This window comes from Struthio camelus, chromosome 2 (genome assembly GCF_040807025.1).
Source record: "Struthio camelus isolate bStrCam1 chromosome 2, bStrCam1.hap1, whole genome shotgun sequence".
NCBI lineage: Eukaryota > Metazoa > Chordata > Aves > Struthioniformes > Struthionidae > Struthio > Struthio camelus.
The window spans coordinates 102542567-102569747 of NC_090943.1; the positions used below are offsets into that span (position 1 = coordinate 102542567).

At 42.0% G+C, this 27181-nt stretch overlaps 1 protein-coding gene across 1 annotated transcript in view; it reads right to left on the reverse strand.

The window, feature by feature from the left end:
* The window catches only part of BMP6 (bone morphogenetic protein 6), a 100667-nt gene that overhangs the window by 23114 nt on the left and 50372 nt on the right, over positions 1-27181 (reverse strand). The window contains exon 2 of the mRNA XM_068931896.1: positions 6092-6284. Within this exon, the coding sequence (XP_068787997.1) occupies positions 6092-6284 (193 nt within the window). The remainder of the gene's footprint in view (positions 1-6091; positions 6285-27181) is intronic.

Here is a 27181-nt window from a genome sequence, read left to right on the forward strand (position 1 = left end):
GTTTACATAGTATTCTTTAGTTTTGGAAGGACAGACTAACCGGTTGTGAACTAGCAAGTTTCATCCAGGGTAACTTGGACTTTTAAACTGCTAAAAAAAATCAACCACCCTAAAACACAACAAATCACATATGCACAGTGGGAGTTGAACTGAAATGCTGACAGACACTTCTCTATAGCATCATGGAAACAGCTCCATAATATACAAATATATGCACACTATATACAAATCTGACCTTAACTTGAAACAGATTGATGCTAGCTTTGTCATGTGTATTACACAACCCATTCCACAATCCAGTTGAGGACAGTTATTTATTTTCTAAGCTATAAACATTGCCGGCAAATCAATTTGCCCTTTAGATTAGAAGCTCAGATCTTATTTGTATAAATATCCTGCTGCAAAGAGGAAGACTTTATTACCACTGTAACTGGCAGCTAAAAAAACAATGACAGCTTTAACCCTTAACGAATTATGTTCAGTAGAGGAACATATTTACTAGACAGTCATTCTGGAAGGCACACCTATGCCTGTATATGTCTTATCATACAGGAGGAATCTTTCGGCACATTAAGTTCTCATATTTCATTCTGGGTGCAAATGAAACTGTTTAATAAACTTTGACCATTAAGGTACCGTATCTTCCTTTGATCACTAGCACAGGCCACTGCTTCATGTTTTTTATAGGTCAGTTGTTTGGACAGTGTGGGAGTGTTCTGAGGTCTGTATTAACAGGATATTTACACTTGAAAACATACTAATGATCCAAACCAAGGACTGACATCTTTGATCAGCCACAAACTGCCTGCCCTCCCAAGTCCTGACCTGACACCTCTTTGGGTGAGAGCAAGGAAGTTTCAAGAAAGAAAGAGAAATTAATGATCTGTTTCCAGAGATAAACTCATTTTTTTCCTTCACTTCTAAAAGTCTCACTTCCATGGTAAACCACTCCCAAAGAGCATCAGAAATCACGGAGCGCTTTGCCGTCTTCCACAAAATCAGCGCTGTACCTTTGAAACCAGCCAGACACAGGTTTTTTTTTGCCCCTGGCTCAGTTGTGCCTCAGCATCACAAAAAGCAGGAGAGGACACGCTGGAGCGCTACCATCTGTGCCGCCTGCTGAGACCACACAGCCCCCTCAGGTACACAGAAGGGGGGACCAACACTTGAAAGCTAACACAAAGGTCTGTCCCTAAAGTGCTGCTTTGGCAAATCTCCTCCCTTTCTACATATGCAATAAAAAAAATAAAGAAATAACCCAGCCCAGACCTCAAACAGCGCAGTCTCTTAAAACTCTGGAGGGTCAGAAGCTGAAAGCAAGCAGCACCAGACGGAGGTATCACCACGTTGCCCCTCCTAACCTCGGACTAGCCCACTGCCTGTTTCAAAGCCTGAAACCGTGCCGCGCAGAGCGAATCAAACGTCACCTCGGTTCTGGTTTATAAGTCTCTTCTCCACACAGTCAGAAATCTGTGTAATGCAGTCGGCCATAAGCTTCACCTATCATAAAGGCTTCATCAATCTCTTCGCAGCCTTCCACTGACAACTCCAGCGGTTTGTGTTATGACATAATGTGGCTGTTACACTGGTTTGGTTTTAAAACAAAAGCCTAGTTTCTAGGTGCTATTTTTTTTACCTTACGAAAGGGTGGAAGGAATGGGGAGATGAAAATATTACTGACACAAGTGAGTCAGTATTAAAAATGTTTTTGTTTTTTAAGAGAGAATGTACTTAGATCGCACTGTCCTGAATGTGTGCTTCATTGCCTCCAGACTCTACGGGGATCGTTTTCATGTTTCTGATTGCTTTCCGCAGGAAGAGTGTCAAATAACTCCCTGAAGGTCTTTTTGTGCTATTTCAATAAGCACTGATTGATCTCCGATCATTCTCGTCCTTTCTGCATAGACCTCTAACTAGGAGACGGTTTTGAATGGGTCTATGCAATCCTTGTCTTTAGCCTTGCCTATGAGGTTGATAATTCAGTAACAGGCAGCCATGGCAGAAATTTTAGGCTCAGGTTTGGTTTTGGTTTTAATCATGCTGTGCTTCAGGTAATTGTCCAAGCTGCCCTGCGACTCTATTAAACAGCACTCACATCTGGTTTGGAGTCTCACACTTTACTGTTACTGACCAGTGGATCATTTTCTGCTCAAGTAATACTGAATTAAGCCACTTCATTGCACTTAATCAGAACCAACGGATACTTCTATGCTGTGAGCTTTGGTCAAGCTTTGTATTTACTGAATCTGTCTCTCTACTTATCTAATGCTCCCCCCTGCAACCATTTAGATAGGTTTCTCCTCTATATTTTTTTCTCAAAGGCCCACACTGCCTTCCACTTGTGGAGTAGTGGTTTAAATCCCATAGCTGACAGTTGTCCTATTAAGAATTATCTGTATTTCGTTAGCTACCAAGATGACTTAGGAGGTTTACTGTAGAGACTAGAGAATTGTCTCAAGACAACTGTTAACCTCATAAAAGCCAAGATCAAATCGGTGTTTCTGAACTTTCTATTGAGACTGCCAACGCTGACTGAGCAGATATCTTATATGGCCTTCAGAGATGAATTTTCCTGACCAGAAGAAATATTTGACAACAGAATAAGATGAAAAAAGGTGCTACTTCAATTTCTTAAGTTTCACCCGCCAGTTTACTAATGAGAATTCACAATCGGTACAGCTTATTCCTTATGTAATGCGATGTCATAAAACGCCAGGAAACGTCAGGCTGCTATTCAAACCATTAGTCTAAAGGAAGTATGACACAACACTTTTTTTTTTAAGGCAAAAAGACAGCTGTTATGTTCTGGCCTTTCAGATGTCTGCTAAAAAGCAGTAGAAGCCTTACAAAGATTTAGCAAGCTTCTTTCAAAAAAAATACTGCTTTTTGTGTTTGTTCCTTCTGGGTTCCCAACAGGAAAAGAAAACATTATATAACAAATCAATTCATTGAGACAAAAGGGAAAAAAAAAAAAGTACTTACAATTTTTGCTTTTGCTAGGAAAAAATTTTAACAAGTGAACTGATGATCAAAAAATAAAGCCACTCAAAGAATACGGCATCCCAGAAGAATCTGAGACAAAAGACAGTTTTTTCCTCCATGCAGAGGTATTAGTGAACAACTGCATGCAACTTTTTAGTATTTGTTTTCAAGAACGTTCAAAGGCCCGAAGTCCCACGTCACCAACCTGGCTGCACATTTGAATCAACAAGTCTACAGAGTCAGAACTTAAACTGAAGGTAATATTGAAGAGTGATAAGCAGTTTCTAATTGAAATGAAGCAGTTTCTAATATCCCATTATAACTGTCTCTTTATTTGTATGCTTTTAATATAGTGATAACAATTAAAACATACTCTTATATACAGAGATATATATACAGATATATGTATATATGTATATATACAGATACAGATACAGAGAATACATACATTTATACAAGCATACATATTTTCATGTGTGTTTTTACATTTTACATGTCTAAAATAGTCCTTTAAGCTAAAAGGAAAAAGGGCACAAGGGGGCACATTCTTTTTACAGTTTCAAGACTCTGCGAGACCCATTTTGCCCATGTCTGGGCAGATGAGAATCCTTGTGGCAAGTCTCACAAGCTCATCCAAAGTGCAAGTTTCTTTAGCCAGACATCCCCCTCCTTCCCACCAGCAAATAAATAAATAAATAAATAAATACATAAATAAACGAAGAAAAAGAAACAAAAAAGGAGCCTTGGGGCTGATTAGATGAGTCAGAGATTAGCAATGACCAACAGACATTCATATCTGGGTCACCAGTCCAAGTCTAGCCCGTGTCAGCAGGGACTGTGCATTGCTGGCAGTTTGGCCTAGAAGAAACCGCTTTATGATCCTCAGCAGGAACGGCAGGATGCCCTGCGGCACACGCAGTCAGCAGCGAACAAAGGGAATCGGGAGACCCTAGTTACTCACCAGCTCTGCTCTGGAGAGAGAGCGCCCTCGCCATTCCCATCCCAGGTGCCACCTCTGCTCTGCATATACAGAGCTGTCGGTCACACATAAATGCTAAAGTACATCGTGTCTAAGGACACATATCCCAGCTCTGCAATGCCATCTATTTTTGGCATGTTTCTTTGTTTGAAATAAAGATAAAAGGTGCCAATGTCATTGCTGTATACAGAACTAAGCCATTTTTGGATCAAAGATTTTGAAAACTTGTTAGGAACGGGGAATGTTAGTTGCTCTACCCCCTACCTAATTCTCTTTCTGGCAACACACTGTTTGCTTGCCCAGTTTACCCAAAAAGAATGTTACATACACATGAACGTTGACAGTTCTCCTTAGAAGAGACAACCTGAAACCCGAAGTAATTCTACACCCTACTTTGGCGACTATCACAGAGCACTCTATGCATCATTTACTTTGAGCAAAAATTTTCTTTCCTTCAGCTCAGGTGACAGGATCTGCATTTGCGCAATGTAAAATAGACCAACACTCACAAATGTTTTAGTCCATGAACAATACAGCCCCCATCTATAAAATCTGCGTGACCATGGGATTTACATCAGCTCTGAAGAAAATGCGCATTGACATAACATCCTACCTAGCAAGCACACCACTTCGAAGACAGTCCTCCAACTCACACCTCAAAGTGCTAAGGGAACACTGTCCTCTTAACAGCATAATTCTCCACTGATAACCCTATTATTTCCAGTATTTCTCTCCATTTCCACAAAGGCCACCCTCCCCACAGCACAACCCTCAGCTGTCACCCTCACAACACTAATTCATCAAAGGCAGATCTCCAAAAACTGAATCAATGGGAAGGCTGGAGAAAGGAGTGCCAGAAAGAAAACACCAGGCAAACCTTCACAGAGGAGAGAACATGTTGCTTCTTTAAACACTGATGTTTCTTTTTTCTTTTTCTCTGCCTCCAGCAGGAGCAACAGTTACAGTGTCGACGGGTTTCATCAGAAGTAGTGAAACACGTCTGTATCTCAGCATTATTTTGACCACATTATTTCCATCTTTTTGCTTTGCATGATTCCCCTACCACAAATGTTATCCCTTTTAAATTAACCAGTCAGTTTACACTTGTTCCGATTTGTGTGCTGGAGTTTCAGTGCCAGTCTCTCTCTCTTTTGCTTATCTCATTGCCACTGAAAGACCAGGAGTATTTTGCATCTACGGTCAGCATGCTGCCATCAAACATCATTCAATGTCCAATTGCAGCAAAGTCCAGGCTTTTCCCCATATGACAGTAAGGCATGTCTAGTTTGTTTGTTTGTTTGTTTACAGACATCAAAGTTGACCAAAACCTCATGCAGACAGTATCTGATGCAAAGTCCACCAAAATTTTAGCAGAAACACTCCAGTGCATTTTACATCAGTCTGTCTTTGGCGGCATTTTTCAGTGCATCTTATTGATGGTCCCAAAACCAGACTTAAACAGCACTTTAATCTATCAGAGAACACTACACTCAACAGGTCATTGGATTTCCACAGTGAGGAAAAAAATGGAGGTGGATAACCTGGATAAGTTTCCCAGTAAAGCAAAAACCTGACATTCCTATCTAAGGTATCTCCATTTCTCTTTACGTAAAATGTTGAAATAGCTCAAGAATCAACAGTTTTTCGGTCTAGTAAAAATTTGGTAAAGTTGATATGCTTTGAATTTACAAAGATACAAAAGTTGAAAGCAGGTCAAGCTTGCATGAATTACCAGTATTTTTCAAACAGGTTATGTTTTTTATGCTTGTACTATTAAGGTGAAAGGGGATATGTACAATTCGGTATGCATGAGCAATACTAGCATATAATATCTTTGCTTTTAAATTCTATTGCCTCATGTCAGAGTCTCAGTTTATTTACAGACAACAAAAGCATTGCACGTGAGTGACACCCTGAGCAGAGTTTCTTCAGATGAGGTCCATTTTTGCACTCTACCGTGTCCCCTTCCCAGAAGGGAAGGACCATGCAAGAACACAACCTGTCAGTTTGAACAAAAAAAGCAGCAGTTACTTAGCAGACTTCCCAGCTGCCGACCCCCGTCACGAACCCCCACCTTCACCCTTCCTCAGGACAGCAGACAGCGAAGCAGAAGGACCACCACTTGCCTACCTGTTCTGATGTTCCTGCAGCACTTGATAGATGCTGATAAGGAAGGTTTGGTTTTTAAAACTCCCCATGACACAGTCCTTGTAGATCCGAAACTCAGCGGCTGTGACGGCCTCGCCCTCGGGAATCTGAGATAAATTAAATTTGAACTCCTTGTGGTGCTGCTGGTGAGGTGTGAACTCCTTGTCATATTCAACTGCAGATGGGAAAAATAAAGGAAGAAAAAAAAGGAACCATGACTAAAATTTAATAATAAAAGGTTTCCACATGCTGACTCCTGTTTCTTGAAGAAAATAAAAATCAAATTTATTCTCCAAAGATGGTCTTGGAAAACGCCATGAAAGCTTGCTCAACAACCACCTTTCTAATGCTGGCCTTTCAAATACAAATCAGAAAAATAAGGGTCATCTTCTCTAGCTAATACTTTTGAGATTTTCATATTTATTAAAGAAAAGTCATCTTTGACAAGTAAAATACGACCACGCATTTTGGTCCTGTTTAAAACATCTCGTAACTCGGAACCTGTGAACTCCCTAAGCATTTTCCACCTGCGGATCTCCAAGTTCTTTATGGCACTTCCTGAAGCCTTGCACCCCTCGACTAACAGAGGAGACGACAAGCTCCATTTTGCATTAGGACATCAAGGTAAGGACAAAATAAAGTGTTAGCACAAGGTAAGTCAATCCACCAAATGTCCTAAAAGGTGCTGTCTCTTGGCCCCCGGGGTTTGGGCTTTAGCCATTATGCTGCCTTGTTACTAGAAAAAGATTAACATGACATTTATTTCAAGGGTTAAAGTTAACTAAACATAGGGTTCCCTTTCCTTTTCTCCTTTGAGAATGAGAGAGCAAAGAGGCAGTGACCTCTTTCGCTTTCTTCAGTTATCCGCCCTGGCCCTGGCCCTCTTCAGGTAAGTTACAGGGTGTGGAGTGCAAGAAAGACCCAGGCCAGAACTCCTCCTCCTGCAGATACATGCCTTAGGATCTGTGTTTTCTCTGTATGAGATTCCTCTCACAGACTCTGCTTCTTGCCCCAATCCTCTTGTGTTACTTGATTACATCTTGTATTAGTCTGAATTTGGTTTGCTATTCATTATTTATTCTGATTTTCTACTAGAAATTGCTTAAAGACACGTTAGATTCTATAAACACATATAACTACATCTTCAAAGTTCTGAAAAGGAAAACCTAAAACCAAAACATTGTCCCCACCAGCAAATGAACAAGATGCCATTATATCATCATTACGGACGTGACGAAATTCAGAGGCCTCGTGGAGGCGAGGGAAGGACAGATTCCTTCTCACGTTAAGACTTTATCCTCGCTTTCTGTTATTTTTTATTTTCTCCTCCATTTTAATACATCAAACTGCAAAAGCATCCATGAGATTACCTCGTAGGATGTTCTGAGGATAAGCAGCCTTCCCCACTTTACAGATGAGATACTGAGTCACAGGGAGAGTGATTTGTCAAAGGACAGGCATAGGAGGCTTGGGGGAGAGGCAGGAACTGCAGCCAACTTGAATTTCACTGCCTTACTCACAGGTTACCTCCCCTGGAGAGGAGACACATCCCCTAATGGTTCAAAACACAACCCACGGAGATGTACCCTTCTACCTTTCCTGTCTGCCTATTCATCGCCATCCTCCTGTCCCAGTTTCCTCTGTGCTCTCTCTCCCTTTTCCTTGGCAGCTGGGAGCACTTCTTCCATTTGAGCTGCCTCATCTGGCTGTGACTGTGTCCTGGCACCCTGCACGACACTTAGTCACATCCTTCTCTTTGAAGCTTGCCTGGAAATCTTTTCACCTCCGCATGACTCTTGTGGAGCGTTTTGCGGTCCACGGCACTTAAAAGATGCTGCATTTGAAACTGCTACGGGGTGCACAGGCCAGCTTGCAAACTGCCGCTGAAGTCAGAAGATGCTGCCAGTTTCGGCACTCTTCCGTCATATTTGTCTGAGCAGTTTAGAAGTCAAACTACTGGCAAATGTGCGTGACTGGATCCTGTGACATCCAGGAAGGGGGCTGTGCCACCACCCACCGTCTCCTTCACAGATTGCACTGGGTTAAACGACGCACTTTTAATACCACCTAGCAATTACTTTGTTTTAAATCGGTGCTGGCCATCTCTTATCAGTGATCTGCACTTCTCTTTAAAATATTTGTCTCTGGTTTTAATTGGGAGTGACTCGGAAAATACCGAACTAGTTGGTCTGACTTGCGTGGACACACTCTTGAGAAAGGGACCGAGCTGTGTGGTTATTCCATATCCTGACGCAAGAGCAGCAGGACACACTTCTCAAAACAGACCAGACGCGTATTTTCAGAAACTTGCAGGAGTCCAACCAATAAGAAGCCGTGCTTGACTGTTTCTAGCAGAATGATGTGCCCAGAATGGCCTTTTTACTTGCTGCTACAAGATGAGAGGATGTAATTAATGGTGAGGGAATGTCTAAATCAGCTATTTGGGAGAGACAGAAGTATGAAGCAATAATTCTTGATTTAGAACTTGCAAAGTCCTTGTTTATGGGTGCAACATCCAGTCAAAACTGAAGTCCACCTCCTCCTGCATGGTGGACCAGATGAGCCACCCTGCGGGTGAGATGCACCACCACGGCTGAACAGAGCGCATGGGATCTTCTCCTCAGGGCTTGCTGCAGAAGATGAAAGCAGGCTGTGCACAAGCAAAGGCAGGCAGTAACCCAGTCAAGCGCAATAAAAAGGAGGACTAGGAAGAACAAATGGAAGGACACAATCACAACAAGCAACACACCCTGGAAAAGGCAGTAAGAAACAAGAATCACAACAGGAAACCTGGCAGGGTGCAGGAAAACTAAAATTACACTGGAGAGAAATAGTAAGGGGAATATTGTATGCTTCCTGCCAGTCACGGCCCCACATCAAAATGTGACTCGTTCTCCCAGAGCACGCGAGGGAGAGCAAAGAGCCGTCCTGCCTGATCTGCAAAAGGGACACACAACACAGCGCCAGAAGCTCAGAGTGAGCAAAAAAGTCTCTTGTTGCTGTTACTTCCAGGCCTCAAGTCAGAACGGTGCCCTGACCTCTTCTCACGTCCAATACAAAATGTGAGCTTGTAAGCGATACAGCCAAATTCTAGTCCTTTAAATCGGTATTCTCCCCTACCCTTCTCCTAAGAAGTCAAAAAAAAAACTACCACCGAAGCATCCACCACCGAGCATCAAAACTAGATTCAGGTACAACATTTGACTCCGAGTACCCTTTCACAGTTTATGGCTTGTACGGTATGTTTACAACAATATTTTCCTGTTTTTAAAAGCTTTCTTCCTTCATCCTTATCCTTGTCCTTGTCTGAAAAACCCCACACAATCATAGAAGCTGACTAAACTGAACACAGGGGAAATGTTCAATGTGATTTCTTTATCAGGATTAGCAGAACAAACAAGCTGAAAGACACAAGCAAGGAAACCTTTTTTAGTCGTTCAGATTAAGCAATTTAGCTTTTTGTGTTATACAAAAAAGGCATATCCAGAAAAAAGTACTGAACTGAGGGTGTCCTTCTCACCTACATTCAAAAGTGTCCCTACAGTATCACAGGACGGAAAAAAGCCCACATTAAGCTTGTATGAAGCAAGTATAAAAGTTTAACGAGTTGGAAAGTTTTTCTGGCTATGCATCTTCCCATGATACAATGGAGGGTGGGTTTTTTTTTCTTCGTGGGAGTGGTGAGATATTTAAGTTCTACATACTCATTGTCACCCCATCAAGTTAATAATCAACTGTTTTCATTCAGCAAGACAGCTTAAAAATATAAAATGCCAACAGTTCTTCTCTGGGGGCTTTTTACCCCCTGGAAGCAGTTCTTTTTTAACAAAGAAGTCAAGCTTCAGAACAGTAAAATTTGGAAAGGCAGGATCCGAGCTGTTGGTTCCCAGGATTACCCAGTTTGTATTGCTATCACATTACATCGCATCAGATGACCTATTATTCAAAATGCAGATAGTGCATGCCAAAAATGCAATGCAACAGCAAAAAGGAGAAATGATTTCTCAAGCTGCTTTCCAAGTTCCCCTCCCCGCCCTGCATGAATTCGTTCAGGTTGGTTTGATCAGTGACATATTAAATCCAAAACTAATTTCTGCCTGAAGATCGACGCACACATGTCCCAACTTTAACAAACCCGTTGCAGAGAAAATAAGGCAGGCTCACAGCCGCAGCAGGTTGAAAGCAAGCAGCCCCTGAGCGACGCTGGCTTTCCTTAACCTCTCCTGACCATTTGCCGGGGTGTCAGGGACAAGCCAGGCAGAAGTAGGTGTTGTAGCAATGTGACAACAACTATTGCATTATAAAAATGCATCCTCATGGTCTAATTGTATTATTCTGAATATTATCACTCGCTTGCTAGAGTAGCTCCTGGGAGACAATACTGACGCAGGCACGCATGTACCAAGGCGAACTGGGAAGGGAGAAATCGCCGTACAGAGGTTTTAGCCCATCGCGGCACACTGAGCGCGCATCCTTCAAGCCAAAGGCCGTGGGACTGGCCATGCCGCTCCGCCCTGTCCCGGCTGGGGCTACCGTTGCTCCTCCGCATTACAAGCAAAGCAGGGTCTGAGCTGGGGACTCTGGGAGCGCTCACCTCCAAGTTTTTCACTGCAATTCATTTCTGAGCAGCAGGACCAGCTGAGCACACATAAACAGTTAACAGAGAAGCCTGCCAGTAGCTCTTTACATTCCTCTTAACAAATATTTTTAAATACTATACAAACACAACACTATTGTTGAGAAGTTAAAAAGGCAAGCATGTCAAAATTAGGCTTACTGTGGTTTTGAATTTTGTGTATTCTAATTCTAAACCAGTGTTGCAATAGCCAATTTCAGCACAAAATGTCCTTGGTTTAAAAATAACATACTGCTCACAATACTTTTTACTTTAAAAGCACTGCATAAAAAAATTAAGAAATTAACACAATACATCTATTTTGGTAACTATACCATTATGCTTGTGTTTGCACGTGTCACATACACCCTAGACTAAAGAATACTAACCCTAATGGCAGGCAGTGAAATAAACTCCTTGTGCTTCAGCGTTACCTTGTATCTCAAGTAACTCCTATGCAGAAGTAACAGGACAACAGTCTTTCCTGCGTAAATACCATTTGCACGCAGAACAACAGCACCAAGTGTCATGATATTTGGCATTTTTCCTCAAGTCCTCAGAGCCTGAGAAAAGTGTCAGGTCAGGTGTTCAGGTAAAAATGTGAGAAGCGCCTTGTCTGGTGTCAGGGTAACCATCTCAGCAGTGCCTTTAAGAAAGTCTTTAGCTCACTCCCTTGGAGCTAAAGCCAAGAAATACTAAACATTTACTCAAAACCTCGATCTCCAAAAGCAAATAAAATAACCTTTTATTATCTACATAAACTATCATGATTTCTATGGCAACCTCGTTCCTTGGAGGGGGCAGGGTAGGAAGAAGGACTGGGGCTGCAAATGAATGCATCTGTCCTGCCCCAACAAATCTGAAACTTGAGACTCTTTTTGTACCCCAAGAGCTTCAAGATAGTTTTGCTCCACAGTCACGACCACACTCCAATAAAAGTCCCCAGCGTTCACCATCTGCTTATGCAGAGCGAGTTTTGCCCAAGTATTCGTGAACTTGGTTCGATTACAAATATAAAACATTCCTAATCATTTCTTCTCAGTCTCCTTGATCCTTCTGCCCAATAAAATGACAAAGCCCCTAAAAACTCGAGTCACGAACAGATTTGTGAGCATAGCTACGTAACAAACTGAGGGATAATTTCTCCGCCATCTCCATCCCCTCCGTCAGTTTCTGCTTTAAGTCAATAGTATTTATCAAATCTGGAGCAATGAAGCAGTGGATTAGGCCCCAAATACTTTAAACATTACCACAGCTTCAACAGTCCCCACTAATAAAACCGCCGCGTATGTGACTGATCTACTGCTGCAACCTTATGGCCACATCAACAGGATTTCTTCAATAATAGCCATCAAGAGTTTCCACAGGATAAAATTAATATAAGTTTAAAAAAACAGACATAGCCAGGCTTGGTCACAGTTGCTATATAAAGAAGCAAAAGGCAGCAAGAATCAAAGTACAAGGCAGGATTAATAAATAAGTGAAGAGTACTTCTGTTAGACTAACTGATACACGGGGGAAGGAGGGAAGAAAAGTTTTCACTCATGCAAGCACGTCATCCGTCCAAGATGAAGGATATTCGACCTCAATGTAAGTCCCAGTCCTTCATTTGGGTCTTACATTTTGCCTCCTATTCAGAAAAGTGCTTACCAGACCATTAGACCCAGGCATCCACAAGTATGGGATCTGCAGCAGGACCTTTTTCCTCTGAACAGATGCCCAGGATGAGCCTGAGAGCTTGTCTAGGTTTTCCAATCGGGCAACCTAACAAAGTAAACCAGGTCTCCCTGCCAGGCACTGGCAGACCCTCGTGACTACAGAAGCATCACCACCGTTACAGATTCAAGCTGACTTTTGTTACTAATATAAGCAGTATTTTCAAAACCTCTAAAAAGAACCAAACAAAGAGTACAAAGCACCAGCTAGAACAGGAAGGAAAGAAATCTAAAAGGCTTCACACCTACTTTCTCCTTTTAACACGTTTTAGTGGTAAAAACGGGTGGTTCCTTGAAGCAGCAAGAACGCACCAGGGAAAAGATGACTTTTTTTTTTTTTTTAACACTGAAATGTGGTACAAGCTCCTGTCAGTTGGATAGCAGGCTAAACAGACTTTCAATCCAACCCACTACAATGACACCCTAAATTCACTACAGCTTAGATTGACCATTTTTTCCTTACAGTAAGGACCCCAAAGAAAAAGCTCCCAGTTTTTCAAACTGAGATTTTTTTGGAACCCCAATTTACAGGCAGCGAGCAAGACAATTCCTTACTCCAGAAGAAACTCAGGTCTGCTGAAAGAGACACTGAAAAAAAGGCCTGAACGCTAACCCTCCGCTGCCCCTGTGCCAGAGGGATCCTTCCCTCCCGCCTCGCTCTCAGCTCAGCAACTCCCGATATCTCCCACGACTGCAGCAGCTCTACACGGCCCTGCGGGTCTCTGCGGAAGAGCTTCACGCCACGCTTCAAAAACATTTGGGATGAATGAGGAGCGTGCCTCCTTCCGAGCCCCCTCGGCCAGACGCCTGACGACGCTGCGCCCTCCCGCCGGACGGCGACACAGTCTTCAGCAGGAACCACGGGTAAAAGGCAATTTGCCCACCCGCAAATTCGCGCAAAGATAGGTAAGAGCATATAGAAGCTTCCTGGAGGTATGTAATTAACTTTTCCCACTTAGAGCTGCTTACGTTCTTGGTGGTAAAGACAGCTTTTAAACAGAAAAAGCAAAGAAATGCAGAGTTGAATTTGGCTTTCCACCTTTTGTTTATCCCTCTGGGTCCAGCTGAGGTGATCTAGAGACAACAGCTAGCTATGCTGCCATAAATATAATGCAACGGGAAGTTAATGGCAGCTTAAAAATAGCAGTAAAAAGATTCAAGGCCAACAAACTCCAAAAAGGGTGCTTTCTTAGAAATAGCTATAATATCACATCTGGGCTGCCACAATATAAAGCGGATTTATTCCACTGACTTGAGTGGAGCGATGCCAGTTTACATCTGATGAAGACCTGGCTTTATACTCAGTAGCTGTGAGTGCCAGAAGAGAATGATTCAGAAAAATAACCCGTGATTAATCCAATCCCAACGTAATTATGGGGATTAAATTTAAACAATAGCAAATCACTCTCTAAACATAACATTCTATAGCAGACCTTTAAAGGAAGAGGGCCTTTCAATTTTGGACCAAAAAAAAAAAAAAAAAATACAACTGAGCTCTTCTTTGTTTCTTTGTGCCGGGAATCAAGCTGGAATCAGCTTGTAAAATCAGATTAAAACAGTTGCACAACAGCTTCCTTTCAGGATTCTTGAACCAAACGCAGTTTTAAAATCAAAATAATGCACTAACCAAATATATAACACCCCTGGGACACCAGAAAGCACTCAAAGACATTTTCACGGTATCCACAAAGATGCCTACTGTATGGCCTGCAACGCTCCCCTCCTCTGCACGGAAAACCAGGCAGTGCCGCGGACCAGTTTCCCGCCAGCATGTGCGGGGAAGAGGGAGGTAAATCATAAATGAGGAGGAGATCTCGCCCCCGGCACCTCAGCCGCAGGCGTCCGCAGCCGGGCTTCCCGCGCTGTCCTCCTCCTCCTCCCAACGCATATCGCCTCGCAACGGCACAGGCGGCCTCCTCCCCGCAAATGTTAACAAAACTGGCGTCTTTTTTTTTCCATACGCTGGCACATATAGCAGGTCCCTGCACTGAAAACGGTGTCATATCCTTAGAAAACAAAACATCTAGCTGTTTAAGAGATGCCAAATTGGTTTTATCAAAGGCACTACTGTTTGCATTTTTGTGGCAACATTAATGCAGTTCCCACTGAGAAGCTGATAAGGATCCTGCCTGGAAAAATCGCTCCTCTGGAATAAGTGATCTGGAGCTATTTCTATCCTGAGTTTCAAAGTAATTTATGATTAAAACAATATTATGCTTTTCAAAAACCATTTATGCTTCACAGCTAGGTTTCACGCGCAGAGATAGAGTGTTTTGTGAAGGAGCTGGTGCTGTCGGCCTCCTGACAGTGATGCACGACAGGGAGCGCTTTGCAGCTAAACGCAGGGAGGGCAGAGGACATTCCTCCCGCGCCGTTGTGCTCCCTTGGGCGTTTGTTTGCTCCTGCATCCATGTCCACATAGTTACTGCCCATGACACTTCAAGCCATCTGTGGAAATCTTCCGTTCCCGGCGTTTCTCATCCTTCAGGCTTGACACAGGTCATGCTGCATTTCCTCTTGGAAGCATCATTAAAATGGCAGCTCCTTGGAATTGCACAGCTGCCCAAGTCGTATCAACTGGATTTTGAAACCTTTTCAGGAATTTTTAAACAGTGCAGCAGTTTCCTGACTTATCTCACATGGTCTCTCAAAACTGTCTGCCTTTCAGCAGGAATTTAAGGCAGTCCACTTAAGTTCGCTTGCACGTTTGAGTTAAATTTACAACACTGAAGTTGTGCAAAGTGGAAACTCTTCTTAAATTTATGCCCGTTTCCCTCTGTCCTTTGTTCACTGAGGAGCTTTAAAGTTTATTAGTAAGACTGTGAATCAATCAGCAGCAAACAGCAAAGCGAGCAATGCAAACGTGTTTTCAAATTAAGCTGTACGCTTTCTTCTTGTTGAGCGCTAATCTCTTGGCATCACAGGCAGGTTTGAGCTTTTCATTTAATAACTCAGTTGAGAAAGCTACCTCTTGAACACAGTGCAGCCACTCCCTGTGAAAACATTGCCTAGTCTTTAAGATTTTATACATTACTGCAAATGTTTAATCCAGCACCCAAGAACAGTCCTTTGGATGCTGATATACCGAAAAGAAAGCCCCGTTGCATACCTCAATTCATTATGCTGTTCCAAAGCCTACACAAACTATAATTGTAGCGTTCACTGACATGACTTGATTCCAGTGGACCTCATCAAACACCGTTCTGTCAATTAGCGTTTTTTAGCGTTTAGTACTGTACACAGGACTCCCGTTTCAAATGACTGCATTAAACAGCGTCTAGTCAGAGAAAGTGTCTTGATGCTACGCAGAAGGGCACGGACGGTGGGAAACTGGCAGGGTGCTGCGTAAAAAATGGCTATAAGAAAAAGAGTATGAAAGACAACAGGATGGGTATCAGCAAAAAAGGAGAGAGTCACGAGAAAGACAGGGAACACTGTACTCGAGAAGTGCAGAAAGTGACAGGAGAGATAAGAAAGAATAAAATCACTCTCCAGAGATGTCACGAGTTCTTAACGTTAAATGCGATTACAGAGCAAACAGCTGTCAGCAAGAGTCAAGGCAACAAGACATCTCAAGGCAACAGCCCTAAAGACTGAGGACAGTGGATATGTGAAGTGTTTGAAGAAACATAAAATAATCCGAAGATTATTATTCCTGGTCATGTATATTTGTCTAAGCAGCAGTGCAATTTGGAAGTGAATCCCCTCATCGCCTTCATGTATTGTGCGCTGGCTCGGCACGCAGATTTGGAGGAAACAGCTCCAACACTCAGTGCTTAACCAGGACTGCAGGCTCTGCAGAACCGCCGTTTGGGTCATGCCGTTAAATCCACCAGGATAACTCCCAAGCACTGACTGAAAGAGCCTGGAAGACAACAAACTACACAGAAATACCAAGATACCCTTGCTAAACCCACTATTTCTTTTGTTGCCCTTCTTAATTATTACTCCTTTTTCAACTCTCTTCTGCTACAGCCCCGACTTTCCCGCGAGCCTCCCTGAAGGCTCAGGAAGACGCTCCCCCCGTAAACTCCCTTTAAGGGAGACATGAGGAGCCCCAGCACCAACCGCTTTGATCTTCTGCTACTGTGCCAAATTACGTACTAAGCAATAGTACTAGACACAGTCTCAGCTGCCCATAGGTAAGACTTAACATGGAACTTGGTTAACTGCAAGGTGTGAATAACACTGTTCTCCAAAACACTCTTTCAGGGCGAAATTAAAAAACTAGGAGGGAGGGAAGGAAGAGAAAAGACAGCAGAAGGAAAAGGAAAGTCTTACACCATTCCCAGTCTCCTCCAACAAGGACAGAAGGGCTGTGAAGCCTCTTAGGGATCTCGCTGCACAACCCTAACATATCTGGGAAGCGCTCAAGAACTGTGATTATGGAAACTGGAGACAATTTAACACAAGACAGAAATCCCAGAACACCTTACAGTAATTATACCAGATGTGGGGTCACTGTTCCTCTTTCCAAGGCAGTGACTTCTTGCAAAGCTCTCTCCCCATACTTCCCCATGTCATGTGTCATCCTGATCACACACATTTCCCCCTGACACCCTCTGACTTCTCCCCAGAACGTGTGCAGGATCACGGCCTTGCTCTACATCCAACAAACTCCCTAGTTCACATTCTGCAGAAAGGGTCATATTTACACAAGCACACAGGAGTGGGAGCCCCGGGTCAAGTCCAAGTTCCTTGCAGCCTGTCTCACGCTCACCAAAAGCAGATGCCTATGGAAAAGCAGAAGAACAGGGCAAGCACGTATGATACTTCCTTGAGTACTCTCCTAGATGTGTTATATTTATTCGAATGGAGAAAGCTTCTCCCTGGCCCCAAAACAATGGCCTGTGAATGTACGTTACCTTCTAGTCATGAAGAGAGAGTCTGGTTCTCTCTCCTCCAGGCTGCCTGGGTTTTGAGATCCTGAAGGCAGGCGCTCTCCCCTCCAGGCGGAAACGCCAGAGCATGCAGGAGCCCCTGCCTCGCACAGGAACAAGGTGGTGCTCACCAGCCGCTGCCCGTGGCAGGCAGCAAATGCCCGCATGAGGATCCTACAGGAGTCCCCAGGCAACCACCTCTCTGGGGTGCCCTGTAGCACACGCTTTGGAAACACACTCCAGTTTGCACAAGATGAGCTCTTGTGCACGCGTTTTCCCCCTTCAGACAAACCACAGGAAGGATGTGGCCGGGGGAACCAAAGGGGAAACCCACTGCATGCCTCAGGCTGGGAAACAGAGATCTCTTGACCTACCAAACTGCTGAAATCCATTTTTTTCCACCCTTGATCTGCCCACTAACCATGCCGACAGGGTGCGATTTGGGAGGTGACTTTTTTTTCCTCTGAAATCTTGTCTGCTGTCAACCAATATAATCATGTCATGGAGAGCCAAGCAGCCGTCAGACATTAAAAATTTGCAGCCGCTGTGGGCGGTTAGAGCAGAGGTCATAAAATGGTCATTAATAGTTTTACATAACCTGCAGCCTTTCAGTTTCTCAAAATATGTCTTGAAAAAGAAAAGAAAATGACATCATAAAACTTCAATGATCTGCGTAGGGGTAAAGAATTTCGCCCTTTAAAAAAATCCCTAAAAAAAAACCTTGACAAAAAGCCCCAGCTTGCCTAATAGCTTTTCTCTGAGTCTTCTTTTTTATTATTTTTTTTATATTCCCATATCCCCCAGTGGCTAGAAATATACTTGGAATGTTTCTGTCCATCTGATAAAGAGATTGGACACTGCAACCCAATTTCAGATACTCAGCCTGAAAGATATACAGCTTCTGTTGCTGGCTGTAGCTCACCATTCCCAACTCTGTTAGACGAGAGGGAGACTTAACACTTTGAGAAAGATAAGAGAAATCTGATTGGGCTGTGGAATCCTAGGAAAAAGTAAGACCTGAGGAAAAACACCATTAAAAAACTATTAAGACAGGATTTGTGGAATAGATCCTTCGTTCCACATAGCTGGCCTGACTTTAATACAGTAGCACAGCTACAGTAGCTTTTTTTTTAATTCCCCCCGCCCCCCCCACTTTCTTCAAATACACAAAGCAATCCTTAGGATCTAGGCTTTCAAACTAAAAGTGACATACAAATGGTCTTCAAGTAACAGCACATAAATTGGCTCAAAAAGTCTCAGGTTAACTAATAGGAAATTAATAAACCTCACTGGTTTAAAAAACAACCCAATATGTAGACGTTTCTGGCTTTCATTTTATCGTGATCATTTTATTTAAGTTATCAGGTTCCTGAAGACAGAATTAAAAATGAACAACTGCTTCCAACTACAAAAGAGAATGTGTTAAAATTCGCAAACAGAGCTGCTTGCCCACAAATTAATTTTTAGATATTTGGCTTCTATATCTTTGCTCTTTGCGATTCATGTCCCGGCTGCTTGGCTATTTGAACATTTTTCTGCCCCACCCAACTGAGCCTTGTCATCACTGATTTTATTTTTCCGCTCCATCTCTCTTAGTAATGCCCTCCTCTCTTGCCTTGACTGGTCACATGCCATCTTTGGAGAAAAACATCCAAGACTCTTCCAACTCTCAGTAAAGATAAATAGATATATAGAGAAACATTTAAATAAAAAACCACAACCAATTCCACTTTAGCCTTAAAATATGTCTTTTATCTATTGTCATGCTTGAAGTGTTTTTAATGTTGTCAACAGCTGGATTGCCCAGACACAGATTTGAGTTTATGACTCAGTGGCAAACACATTGGTTACAAAAATTTAACTTTTTTGCCTCCCCCCCCTTTTTTTTTTTTAATTACTGCAACATGGTAGTGCTATATATCTGACGCTCATACAAAGACTCCAAGGAGATAGCTACCATACCTTGTTATTTTCTTATTTCATCTTCAATAAGAAAATTATCAACTATTGAAAAGGTTAGATCAGGACAGCTTGCCAACTCTCTCTCTTTACAAATGTGTAGACGTGGGTGATTTGACAAGCAAAGAGATTTTTAATGTACGTTTATTAAATTATTTTTACCTCTGTACGCTAACCCATCCTCACAAGCGGGCTTCAGGCTGGCATGAGTGAGAGTTTTTATTTGCAGTTCTCACTTATAAAGAGCAAGGTTAAAGCTTTATACAACGTTTACACATTGAAAAGAGACAGACAATTATACTGCATGTCCCAGTACAGAACTTCCTCCAGTCAAAATAGGAGAAAACGAACCTAGATGTTGTATAATTGATGTTATTAGCTGCAGCTGCTATCATACTTGGAGAAATCTCCAACTTAGAAACAGTACCGATGAAACGCTCCAAGATGAGTAATAATATGCTTGATATTAAGGGAGGGGGATAAAAAAGATTCTAAAAAATGTGCTCTCTGGTACAACAACAGTCTCTCAGAGAATTACCAGTCAGAAAACACTGCAGGATACCAAAAAGGAAACACACCACACTGAAAATGTTGTCTCCATGAAACAGAAATTGGGGGGGGGGGGAGGTGTGGAGGTGAGGGGAAGGAAAACCCTTGAATTTACCTAAACCTATGTGAATGCAAATGCTCGCATGTGTGTTGTAACAAGATTGGGGACTTTGAAAACTCTAATCAGTAGGTGCATGAGCAAATATTTATTCTGATCCCTTCCAACTCTCTGTGGTTTGTAAATCCCCAAGAAAAAAAATCAGCAGAACAAACCAGTCTAGACCACAGATTTTGGCTACTTTATGCTATTTAGAAAATTACAGGAAATAGGCCAACTCCAAGGAGTTTTTGGTAGACTTTTTGTTTGTTTTTGAAGGCCTGTGAATATCTGATGTATGTGCACTTGTTTGGGTAATTTAAGAGAATTCTTTGGGGCATTCTTTAAAGAGTAGTCGCTGCAATATAGAATTCCACATACTTGATGTCTCAATGAGGTGTTGATATATAACCTCTTAGACTCTTTCTGACCCATGCTTTTCATCCTAAGACATTAAAAAAAAAAAACCCTAATAATAACACCTTTGTATTTCAAGATTCTGAAGAGTTTCCAGCAGCACTTTTCTCTCCCTATTACTAAAATGCATGGAAAGAATCACTTTGTATCTTTTCATCAGAGGAAAATCTGAGCTGGAAAATATTCTAGATAGAGTATTATATTATTGGGGATAGCACCCATTCAAAGTGTTAGAAGATCTCTGCAGGCAGTGTTAGGAAACCTTTTCTGTGGGACAGTGGTGAAGTTTCTGCCTTCACTATGTGGAAAGAAACCTAAAGTTTGAGTAATTCTATGTCAGAAGGAGTCTGGGTGAAACACAACTCTCAGATCGCATTGTAGGCACTGAGATAAGGCAGGACACATAAAAAATATAGATAAATGCAATATACTTTCTAATAATTATTTCAATTTTAAAAATCTCTTTCTCATAATTATTCTCTAACTATCACAGTGTTTAACCAAAAGAGATTCCTTCAGTGGGAAGAAATAGTTCTGTTCAAAGACTAATTGACATTGTAAAAAAATCAAAAAAGCCAATGCTTAACAACACTGTGTATGTATTCTAATCTCACATTTCTGGTTCAGTTTCAGGGAAAAGTTTTTTCTTCCTCCGCTATCACTTTTCCACTGCTCCTCCACAGCCGTTTGCGGTGGCAAGAACAGCAGCGATGCAGCAGCAGCGGCTGCATTCAACACGGGTTTCCCACTGGACCGACACTAGTTGCACTTCATGGCACTGGGCATGGGCAGCGGGCTGACAAACTCACAGCCTGACCAACCTAATATAAGCTTATTATCCCCTGTGATTTACTGTAGTCATAAGTTTGATTTGGCTTGGAGTGTCACAACTAAATCCTGCTTGGATAATGTGGGATTACCAAACGTAAACATCTATCTCTTTAGATAGGTATCTGAAATGATATTATTATGTAGTTCAAAAAAAGTCAACTGTCCTCTGCAGGCTAAAGAAAGTGCCACGGAAAACCTTTCAAACAGCACTCGAGTCCAAATTCGGGTACAGCAGCTCCCCTCCCTGCTGTTAATTACGGCCAGGATGGGAAACGTCCCAGCGCACAGACTGCTGTCGCTCAGCACCTCTCCCTTTCCAAAGAAACGACCTTTCCACAGGCACTCTGGTTATTTGAATGTTCTGTAAGTTAAACAACCTTCTTCTTGTTTTCCATGTTTAATAAAAGCTACCAGCACTGCTCTCTACAGCCACCGAAGGCACGTCCCAGCTCCGAGCACTGCCCCACTGTCTGTTGCCACCACTTTCTACATGGCAGTGGGGCCAGCCAACACAAATGCTACACAAATCTTAGTGTCTGCCAAAGTCCATGGTTTTTTGATCTCTGGGCACCCTGGAAAGTCCATTCCTACACCTTTCCTCATAAAGTTAAAAGGAACAAGAGGAAGGAAGAGTCTCTTCCCGCCTCCTTCTTACAGTATTTCATTTGTGGCAGCTTCACAGTTAAGTTTGCAAGGGATCTCCACCAGAAGCTCGATTCCCCCTTCTCCCTTTTAAAAGCCTTTAAAAAGTTATATTGCTTTCAGAATTGATGGGCTAGAGAAAATCCAAAGACAAAGTTCATGATTTAGTCTATCTATAAATACAAGTTTAGCATGATTTTTTTTTTTGTTACATTGTTAAAGATAAAATCTGCACTGACAAACTTCCCAAATTAATGCATATGTAAGGGTGGACTCAAATATAAATTGGTTCAGTTCAAATAAAAAACAGTATTGCTATTGTCAAGTAAAACATCTTTATAGATTGCTACTTCCTATGAGCAACTTTGTCCATATTGCAGTAGGACCTTGGGAGTCCTGAAAAGAAAGAAAGAAATGGATGGAAATTAAAAACTGACAAAAATTCATGTAGTGAAATGCCTTAACATTTACTGTCTGCTGATCTATAGAAACAACCAGCTCTAAAGTTAGCATTCTGTGGTCCTCATTTGTGGGATTCTACATGCAAAACTCAAGAAGAGGCTAAAGTGGCATTTCTGCATGGCTTGGATAAGGCCGTGGTGTGTATCACTTCCATATACTCTGAGACTTCTATTTCTTCTACATGTAGCTTTAATATTTTATTTCCTGATGTGGATTTGTTTTCTGTCTAAAATTGAACGCTCTCAAAAGGTTCCTGCACACTTCTAAATAGCCAGTATAGGCTGAATCAAATATCTCTGGGGCAGACACTTTTCATATTCAGGATACAGTAAATTTCACTCTTTAGCATACAATATACTCCTTGTCCAGCGAGATACACATTGTAAACTCAAATTTACCAGCATTAAGCAACTGTAAGAAACTGCCTCTTAGAACCCTTTCCAATGTAGCCTTCTTTGCTAACAAAGTTAATGGTTTTGTTTGATTTCCACATTATGAGAAAATAGAGCTTCCTTGTTCAGCAGTATTTTCTTATTTTGCTTCCTATATGCAATTCTTTACTAACTTTTCTGAAATCATCATGGCTTAGCTGTCTTACACGTAACTGTGAAGTAGATTCAGCAATGTCCTACTTAAGAAGCTAAACATCTCTTTAATATTGTGACCGAGATTTTCTAAAGTTGAGACACTCGATTGGATATTTAAGTGCTCAAATTTTGCAAAAGGGCTGATCAACTGCAGTTCCCACCCATTTTCTCTGGAGAAGCATTAACTGTGGCAACAAGGTCTAGAATCCATAATTCACCTAGGCACCTAGTTCACCCTGTTTTTCATAGCATCTAAATCCTTTCCAGCATCTCTGCCTCTGCATTAAAAGCTAAATGTAAAGTTCAGAGCAACACATCTAGTAACTTCAAAAGTCTAGGACTACGATAGACCTGAAAATGGAACTTCCATTTCCAAAATGCAAGTCTTTTTGAGTGGATGCTGTTTAAAATCAGTCTGGAACAAAACTATCATAAAATTAAACTAGTGAAATGGAAATTCTGAAAAAAATAATGTTTTGCTGAAGCAGCAAGTCTCATGTTAAAAGTACACAGAAATTCCAACTTGCAGCAAAACAGAAATCACTAAATGAAAAGATATAAATGGCCCAATTCCACTTCAAATAATTCTGAAGATGTTTAATTCTTTTTGACGAAATCAACTTGCTCCTAAGACATAGCTGTTTTGCGCAGAACTGCATTATTTTTCAACAGAAAACAAAATTTAGACCCAAACTGCCCCACCCCCAATTCCATCTAACACCCCAACTGCAGTGCTAAGTGCTTCCTTGGGCTGCCATCTCCATCAAGAAAAGTCTCACCTTCACAGGGAGATCAGACTGGCAGAGGAGCAGCGAGTTAGTAGGTGACATGGGGGAAAAAAAGAAAGATCCACCAGTTTCCCCAAGACAGCACTGAGCCCCTGTCCAGAAGTTTTATAGCACTGGGCTGCATGGTAGCACCACAGTGCTTTTGAGGTACTGGCATTATTACAGATAGAAATAGCATCACCATCATTAATTAAAACAGGTTAGTCATTTATGGGGAGGTGAATGAAGCACCATATGTATTTCTTCTTATGGATACATTCAAAAAATCCTTTCTGGAGAAGCAGATGGGGTTTCTCTAGTCATTTGAACTTAGCGTTACACAGACCCTGGGTGATACTGGGGTAGACCTCAGCATCTACATCATGTTGTACGAAACTGCCGGTCAGAGAGCAGTGCATGCAAAGGCCAGGAGCACAGGGAAACTTCTCTGGTTTCACTAAAGGCTACTGTTTTATAAGCTAGAACACAGGCAGTCAGTGTGACACAAGTTACACTTGAAATGAGACTTTCCAATTAACTCACACAAAAAGCCCAGCCGAACTCCAACAGCTACAGGAAACCCAGGAAGCCTTATGCCCACTTCTGCTTGGCCAAGAAGGCTTAACCTAAATGACACCCACTAGAGGCGTGGACGTGGGTGAGTTATCAGAAGTACGAGCCAAAACTGCGCATCTCAACTAAAAGCACTGCACGACAAGTTATTTTATTAACTCATATAATAGCAACACCTTTCACAAACCTGCAATAGGCATGTTTTTATCAGAGCATTGTTCAGAGTTCAATGAAAATCCACTTTCACAAAGCAACCTCTCTCCAAGCTACTCTAACAGTTGCAGCTAGTTGCTTTTGGCATAAAAACAAACACAAGTCTGTTTGCTTTTGGTATTAGAAAAATGCTAAGACCTTGGAAAATCAGTCTGCTTCCTCACAATGCATTTCTCTCTATAAGATGAAATATTTTACTGGCATATGTAACAAATCTATATTTTAAATACCAGTAGCTTGCTGGACAAGTAAGGCAATTTAATCCTGGAAAATATTTTACTTCATTTTCCTGATTTCCCAATAAATTTGGCTGAACTTTATTTGGCTGTTCATCACCAACAACTACAAACCGACATCTGCTTTTTGACCTGTGTAGGTAATAAGCATCATAGAATGTTTCCATTTATTTAGATTTCATTTTGCATTCCTATAGATAGTAGAAAACTGTAACAAAAATTTGCGCTTGCAGGAAATAGCATACAGATCACAAGTTATAGTAGAGGACTTTCAGAAACACTAGAAAATAAAATCACATCTGGTAATGAAATACTGCCTAATCTACTTAACTCAAAATCTATTTCGCCTTTTAAAAATCTTCTCTCCGTCCTGCTCACTCACTATACACACATGCACTTGCTAAACTGTTATGTACCTTATAAATGTAAGAGTGTAAAAAGATCTGGCTGGAGACCAAATCCCAATTTTTACTGTAAAAGTAACTGCGCATTATAACCAGTAAACGGGCATACAGAACTCGGAAGCAGATGGTATCTTCATGGAGTAGCGTGAGTGTATTAATAAAAGAGAGAGGCTAAAACTATTAATACATCAAAAAAGGACATAATTAAAGACACAGCTCTTCCTCAAGTCAAACCTCTTCTCGGCAATTTCTTCTGCTCAGGAAGACAGTTTAGCAAGTTAGTCAAATTAGCTATGCACTTCCAACATGCAATAGTATAACCATGGATCAGCTGCGCTACTACTTTTCTCTCTCCTATCTAGTTACATCTTTGCCACGGTCCAAAACTGCAAATACTGTATATACAAGTGCCTGTCTTCATTCACAAATGACCCACTTGGAGCTGGAGCTTTCTCTGCAGCCCCTGAGCACAGATGACATCGGCCCTTTACTTAACTCAATCTTGGGAAACGCCTAGAGCACCTCTGGGTCCCTTGCAAGCAACACTGGTACCATCGCCAATGCACAACTTAAAGTGCCCTTCACATTTAACAGAAAATCCTTGCCTTGCCACTTACCTGCTTTTAAGACAGGATCAATAGCAATGTTTGCCTTCTTGTAAGCAGACATTCATACTTCTGCTCTTAAACTCTCAGCTCCATGGGCCTTTATGCACCTGCTTCTTGCATCCTTCAACGGAGTTACTTCTTTCAAAGTGCATTATCGCTCGCTCTCTCTCACACATACACACACAATACAGCAACAACAGTGAGATGAGGTGCAAGTGCTTCTGTTCATTTTGGTGAGGAGAGACTGCTAATAGGTATGTCTCACGGATGTGCCATGCAGCTTTCAAACGTGCTCTTTTCTTGCATGTTCAGTTTGCACCCACATCATAAAGCTCTTCGGTCCTCCATACCACAAATTATTTTCTAGGGAGGGAGGTGTCTTCGTATCTAGCTGATGCACGCAGTGCTCTATGACTTCCAAGCAATCAATACTATCCCCAGCAGGAAGTGAGAACAGACGCCATGCCAGATATACTCCATCCACTTCCCCTACTTCTTCAAATAAGAGATAAAGGCAATTTTTTTTGAATTAAATTTACATAAAGTAAAATTTTCCCTTCCTCCTCCTTGTTAATGCATCAGCTTATTTTTTATTCTGCATTCTCAGAGATCACAGGTGACATACTGAGATTACGCTATGCCTCTCTGTAGCACTCAACGAGGTTTAAGAAGGTAACGAGTCTGTGGCTCCCTGGTCACCCCAGCGTATTCACCTGCAGCACCAGAGAGTGGAGTCAAGATCCTGCTTCTTGTTACCAAGCGCAGAGGTTCATCAAGGGGGAGAGTGTTTTGGAAGCACCAACTTCTACATGTTAGATGTAGCTATGGATAGTTAGATTGAGGAAAAAAGATTTCAGGATATAGATAAAGCCACTTAGAAAGCACACTGAACAGAATCAGTGGAGCTCTGGAAAGCTTCTGGAAGTGAAAATGGAAATTTTGGCCTTTTATGCATTTGGGCAGCACAAAGGAGAGGCTTGATGGAAAAGTCTGGTTTCACAAGCCTGACTTGCCTCATCGGCTGTCACGCAAACACAGGGCAATTGGCGGGTGCTTCCCACTGAGGCCTCGCGCGCTCCTGGGGCACATCGTGAGTGCTGGGACAGTGGCTGTCAGCGCCAGCCCAGTTTCCGGAGGGCCAGAGCTCAAACTCTGAATTCAAGCTTGAAGCAAGCTAGACCCTCCTACATATGCTGTGTTTTGGAGTTCAACAAGGTTAAGCCACCTGCCTAGAAATAGCCACCTACATGTCAAAATACTGCCTTTTAAGGCTCAGAATATTCATCACAGTATTTTCAAAAGTTTAGGCTACCGTATTCTAAGAGCTGGCGGTGAGGTGAAGACAGAGAAGACAAAAAACCATTTCGATAAGGTCCGCTGAATCTGAGGCTTGTCTCCAAATAGTTTAAATCCCCAGGAACAGCAGGAAATGCCCTGCGTGTTTTCCCCACTCTGTGACTATTACACCTTTTCCTACTTTCCCCACCAGCCCACGTAAAGCTTCTCATTCAGATATA